The sequence below is a fragment of the Caenorhabditis briggsae genome, assembly GCF_000004555.2.
Source record: "Caenorhabditis briggsae AF16 supercontig from assembly CB4, cb25.NA_141, whole genome shotgun sequence".
Classification (NCBI taxonomy): Eukaryota; Metazoa; Nematoda; class Chromadorea; order Rhabditida; family Rhabditidae; genus Caenorhabditis; species Caenorhabditis briggsae.
The window spans coordinates 15,191-20,601 of record NW_025543431.1 but is presented as its reverse complement, the minus strand read 5'-3'; the positions used below and the strand labels follow the sequence as shown (position 1 = coordinate 20,601).

Sequence of the window (5,411 nt, the reverse complement as noted above, 5' to 3'; positions counted from 1 at the left end):
TCCCTGAATAATCCTATAACTTTTGTGTTTAGCTTCCGAAAACCAAAGAAGAACTCGTGCAGCTGACCAACTTCTCAGACAATCGTCCAATTGACATCGTGACTCTTCTGAAAAGAGCCAACATGCTTCCATCATCTCCGTATGCAGCATCGACAGCTCAACCTGTTTCAACCGCCTAAGTTTTGTTTTTTTGTTTGATATTTAGTTCTCTCCTACTAATTTTGTTACGCTCCTCAATTATTCCAATGAATCTGAAACTCTGTTTGTGACGTGAAGTTTTTGAATTTCAAGAATTCTGAATACTTTTCTACATTTCTTACAATAGTAATTATGAGTAAGTTGGAGAAAAAATAGTCATAAAAATAGGTTCTAATTCAGCAACGAATGATTTCGATAGAATCGAAAGTTTATTGAAACAATGTGATGTGCATGAGAAGAATTTGCGAAACTCGCTTGACAAGACAACTCAGCGAGCTATGGTAATTTAATTTCATAACCGATAGAAGCATACTGTATCTACTGTAACTAACATAAATTATAAATTGGAAATATATTCCAGGAAGTGAAAGATCAAATGAATGTACGAATGAATCAAGTGATGCAAAAACTTGGCAAAGTGAGAGAGGTGTTTGATTCAGCGCACAGAGAAAATCAGCATGTATTTTAAAACACAGAAAACATTTATAGAAGATTCATTATTACAGCAAATGGACAAAATAAGAGAAAAACTGGATGAAGTGAATGCTCAAGAAATGGAAGGAAGTCGGGAATATGAGGAATTTCGACGAAAAACTACATTTATTAGAAGACAAAAAAGAAAACATGGATTGATTCGAAACATTGGAACATTTTTATATAATTGGGCGATTTTTATTTTATCGTTAATTGGGTGGTATAAATCTGTGAAAAAAGTAGTGAAGGAAATGAAGAAGACTGAAGAATTACCGTCAGTTCAGAAGAAAAAATTTGGATTCATATTCAAAATTTTCAGAAACGTGTCCCCTTCTCAACATACTTTGACTGTTGTCTTTCCAGAAGTTTCAAATCCCACGACGACTGCAACGAATATAAGTGTTCTCCCAAAAAAACAACAATAAAATATACTGTTTATTATTATTATTCTTTCTATTCAAAATGAATTTTGCCTTGAAATCTTTGATTGTGCTTGCTATTGTTAGCAATGGTGATCCTAATAAATGTGTTGGAACCTGAAAAATAAAGAATTTAGGTTTCATTAGAGCAACTGTCAATAGTTTTTATGAGAAGTTCGCAAACGTTTCCGTCCCAGATGATTGTGAGACTAATGCGGATTCTGAAGAAATATTCGGTCAACGTATCAATTATTATTCGGACGATACTGGAAATGTTTTCTGTTTTCGTAAAATAAACGGAGTAGTCCGCATGAGTTCTACGTCCCGACCTTTTGAAGATCCTAGATTTATGTGCTCAAAAGGACCAATGTCCTGGTATAGAGGAAGAAGAAATGTAGATTTCAAAAGTTTAATTTGGATTCATAACCCAAATATTTTTATCACATTTTTAGACCGCCCCTGTCTATTATGGTCCAGTTTTCCCAACACAACATTCGACATTTCTGATAGTTCCAGTTCATCTTACAGTATGAAGAGAATTCTCCCGGATGAATACGAAAATTTTTGTCGGAACCCGGATGAGAATCCGCTAGGACCATGGTGCCACGTGGAAGGAGGACTGAAAGTTCCTTGCTTCGAGCCTTGTAGACTTTCTTCTTCTGATTTTGTTTGTTTAAACAGGGATGGGTTCCCGTATACCGATGTCGAGATGTCGGATATTTTTGATCTTCCCCAATTGATTGGAGTATTCAAGAATGTTCATTTAATGTATGAATCAAGATTTGTAATACGGTTGGAAGTTGACAGACTGTCTACAAAAAGGTTTTAAAATCTGTGAAAAGGGAAAAAACAAGATCAATTTTCAGTTGCATAAACAAAGGAAACATTGCTAGTTTCTTCGGACCATGGATTTCTGTATTCGATGAAATGGCAAAGGACTTTGTGAAGATTATTGGACGACGGTGAGCAATTTTTGTTCATAGTTTCCCCTACAAGAAACCTTTTCATTTTCGATTATTTTTCCCTACAGTAATCCTTTTCATTTTCTAATGTTCTCCTCTACAGTAATCCTAAGCAATTTTTTTTTTCTCAGCAGTAATCCTTTTCATGTTCGAGTGTAATATCTACCGTAAAACCTGTTTCAGAAGGGCCCCCTGTAATAGAAGGGCCTATTTTCAAAATGTGTTTTTTAAAATTAAACATTTACATTACTATGCTTGTAACCACATATTTTATTTCAGTGTACTTCGAGATCTATGCGCTCCAATTGACACAATTGAACCTCCAAGTCGTTCACAAGGAATTCATCACGATGCAATAATAGAAGATGAGCTTACAGTAGCTGATTGTTCTTTCTGGAGACGTTGCTTTTCTTCGTGTCAGGATGATTTATCAAATTGTTGGAAAAAGGGAATTAAAGGGTATTATGGGTCAAAAACCGCAACACTAAGTGGAAAAAGTTGCTTACCTTGGACTCAAGTTTCATCGGAAATCCTGAAAATGATAAAAAGCAATTCGACGTCTTATGAAACATTTCATTTATACCATGATCTTCTTTTCAACGATCCTTCTCAGTTTTTCGTAGAATCCAGACTATTCATGAATACCGAGTCAGTTTCTGTGTCCTTCTGGAAATCTAAGCTTTCAAATTGCAGAAGTTCGTGCATGCTTCTGCACAGAAGAGACGATTCAGATATGAGAAGTTCGTTCACAGGAAGCTCATCTTATACCAAGGGAACCTGGATGACAGAATTTAAGAAAATGTTCCAAGAGGGGCCAGGGTGTTTTGTAAAACATGTAGGAGTACCAAGTTTATTGTATAATTGATAAAATTTTCAGAACAAAACTTTGCAATTCGAGTCGTGTTATACTGAGTGCGAGAAAACGCCAGAAATAGTTTTGACGAAACCTCTTTGTCCTGAAGGAAATACATATTCGATCTGTAAGCCAAAGAGAGGAGATGACTGGTTGAAACGAGGAAGGAAAGTTGATTGAACTATTTTTGTGTTTTTATTCTTTGCATAAATATTTTTATGTATTGATTCTGATTTTTTGTAACTTTGAAAGAAGAAGAAGAAGAGTCTGAACAAAAATGTTTCTTATAATAATATATTCAGGATTTTATTTGAATTGGCGCGGTTATTTATCTCTATCGTCGCCTGCGTCTCTTCAACACAACTCTCTCGCTGCGAGTATATGCTGCGAGTATATGCTAACCGTGCAGTTGCATTAGTCTCGGTTCATCCTTTGAAACCAGTAATTATGGAATCCGAGTCAGTGGGAAAATATGAAGAAGCACTGATCGCTGAACGAGAAGCTATTCTCAGGCAGTTAGCTCTACTGGGCTCAGGTAATTTTGAATAGCTTTGATAAGTTTTAAATTGAACGTTGCAGATTCTGAAGACGAAGAAAAAGACGAAAATGAGGAACAATCGGAAGAACCACAAAATGTGAAGACTGAACCATGTGAAATTGAGCCCACAACCTGTTCAGAAAGCGTTGAAGATTTGAATGCAGGTTAGTGACGTTTTATGAATATACCTAGATTTAATCGCAAGAATTCTCTTTTAGTAGGCCCACCAGATGAAAAGAAAGTACTCGACTCATGCCCTCAAGAAACCGATTCGTTTGGATTGGATGAAGATAACGAAGTAGACGTAGACGAAGAAGAGAAACCATGTTCAGCAGAGCCGCCCAGTACCGGTACGAGCAGTGAAAATAGTCGGTCACCCCCGGTTCCAGTGTATGTTAACCTACAATGAAACTGTTGTATTGAATGTTTTCAGAGAGAAAGTTGTACTAGACCGTGGTCCCGCCGACCGGATAGATTTGGATAAGAACCATCCCCTCCCAGATGGATGGACTGTTATCACCCATTTTAGTGGAATGCCCGTCTACTACGTGGGTTTATCAGTTCTAAATTCCATCGAACCTTGTTTTTACAGCATAGATTCACTCGAGTTGTCACTCATTCAAGGCCATATCAGGTCGAAGGAATTGTTCGAGATCATGACATACCCCTTCCATCAATACCTTGTTTATATCGTCAAATAATGGACGAAAAAGTACTACTGCGTTGTATTTTTTCAAAGAAAAAAAAACAATTGAATTCTAATTTCAGCAAAAGAATTTGGAAAATCAATCCGAAATGACCGAGGAGGAAATACAAGAAAATCTTCAAGTAGGCAGATGGGAAGAACACCCAGCGATTTTTTTTCAGATCTTCGCTTTCTATATTCTACTGAATTGTTCTATATTCTGTTAGATTATTATTTTCAGCCATAGTTCATCTAACCAATTACTTCAATGCATTTCAATCTTTGTAGTTTTTTTAATGATTGAAGTAATCGTGTTTGATGATATTCTGGCAATTTATCCAATATTTTGAAAAACACTTAAAAGTTCGGATTTACCCTTTTTAGCTTCATGAATCTGAGAAAACAATGTCCCCGGAAAGATATCGATTGTATTGTGAAGGGAGGTTCAAATTTAAGAAGATTACGGTAAGTTTTTGTTTACTTTGAAACTTGATCTAATCCTCTAATATGGCCTAATGAAGGTCAATTTCTCGATTTACAATTTTTGGGTTATATTATTTTGTTAGGAGAATGCCAATTCTAGACTTGAAGAGCGCATCGTTTCAGGTTCATCGTTATACAAACCCAGAAGAAAAACTAGGAGCCGTCCAGAAGAAACGGTTGAACTCGATGCTGAAGAAAAAAGGATTCGAACTGGATTACGATCAACTCAAAAAGAATAACACCCCTGGAGAAGTTCTTCTGTCATCTCAATCAGGAGCCTGTCTCATTGATTTGACACCTGCCCAAGCTAAACTGGGTACCAAAAAAGGAGGACCAAGAAAACCTTACCTGCTAAATCCTATGGTAATGATGTCAAAACATAATTTTTTATAGTTTAATTTTCAGGGTAAAACTACAGTAGCAGTACTGAATGAATTCGTTCAACGACTCGCAAAAGGAACACTAGTTTATGAAGTGGAAGATACTCGGAATGTTTCGAACCCATATCAAGCTACGGCAATGCTCACTATGAGAATAAGTACTCTACGTGAGCTAGTTGGACAATGCAAGGAGAGTTTGCTTGTGCTGAGCGAGAAGGCCGATTTGACAGGAAACTCTCAAGCGGCACTAGATCCAGAATTCAGTATGTGATAATTTTTCATGGGGTTATTCAGGGAGTCGGCAAAGAAGGAAAAAAACTCCGCGAAAACTCGGAGAGTGTTCCAATCTGGCTGAAACTTTGGGGAAAACTGGAGATAACTATAGGAAACATTTTGCCAAAGTTTGGGGTCAAAATATC

The 5,411-nt window shown here is 36.6% G+C and overlaps 4 protein-coding genes across 4 annotated transcripts in view; all 4 read left to right on the top strand.

The window, feature by feature from the left end:
* The window catches only part of CBG24342, a gene marked incomplete at both ends in the record, with an annotated part of 1,427 nt that extends 1,248 nt beyond the window's left edge, over positions 1–179 (top strand). The window contains one exon of the mRNA XM_002639702.2: positions 33–179. Coding sequence (XP_002639748.2) covers positions 33–179 — 147 coding nt within the window. The remainder of the gene's footprint in view (positions 1–32) is intronic.
* A 395-nt stretch (positions 180–574) lies between these two features.
* On the top strand, positions 575–1,097 carry CBG24341 (the record flags this gene model as incomplete). Its single annotated transcript, XM_045241045.1, has 2 exons — positions 575–616; positions 705–1,097. 2 exons carry the CDS (start codon positions 575–577, stop codon positions 1,095–1,097), a joined length of 435 nt encoding a protein of 144 aa, XP_045091312.1.
* A 304-nt stretch (positions 1,098–1,401) lies between these two features.
* Positions 1,402–3,086, top strand: CBG24340 (the record flags this gene model as incomplete). The annotated part of the gene is made up of 5 exons (XM_045241044.1): positions 1,402–1,913; positions 1,958–2,053; positions 2,333–2,701; positions 2,747–2,888; positions 2,931–3,086. 5 exons carry the CDS (start codon positions 1,402–1,404, stop codon positions 3,084–3,086), a joined length of 1,275 nt encoding a protein of 424 aa, XP_045091311.1.
* Positions 3,087–3,287: 201 nt separating this feature from the next.
* Cbr-pash-1 overlaps positions 3,288–5,411 on the top strand; it is a gene marked incomplete at both ends in the record, with an annotated part of 3,303 nt that continues 1,179 nt past the window's right edge. Inside the window, 9 exons of the mRNA XM_045241043.1 lie at positions 3,288–3,441; positions 3,486–3,608; positions 3,663–3,834; positions 3,878–3,992; positions 4,037–4,156; positions 4,213–4,272; positions 4,514–4,594; positions 4,721–4,975; positions 5,018–5,255. Of these exons, the coding sequence (XP_045091310.1) occupies positions 3,288–3,441; positions 3,486–3,608; positions 3,663–3,834; positions 3,878–3,992; positions 4,037–4,156; positions 4,213–4,272; positions 4,514–4,594; positions 4,721–4,975; positions 5,018–5,255 (1,318 nt within the window). The remainder of the gene's footprint in view (positions 3,442–3,485; positions 3,609–3,662; positions 3,835–3,877; positions 3,993–4,036; positions 4,157–4,212; positions 4,273–4,513; positions 4,595–4,720; positions 4,976–5,017; positions 5,256–5,411) is intronic.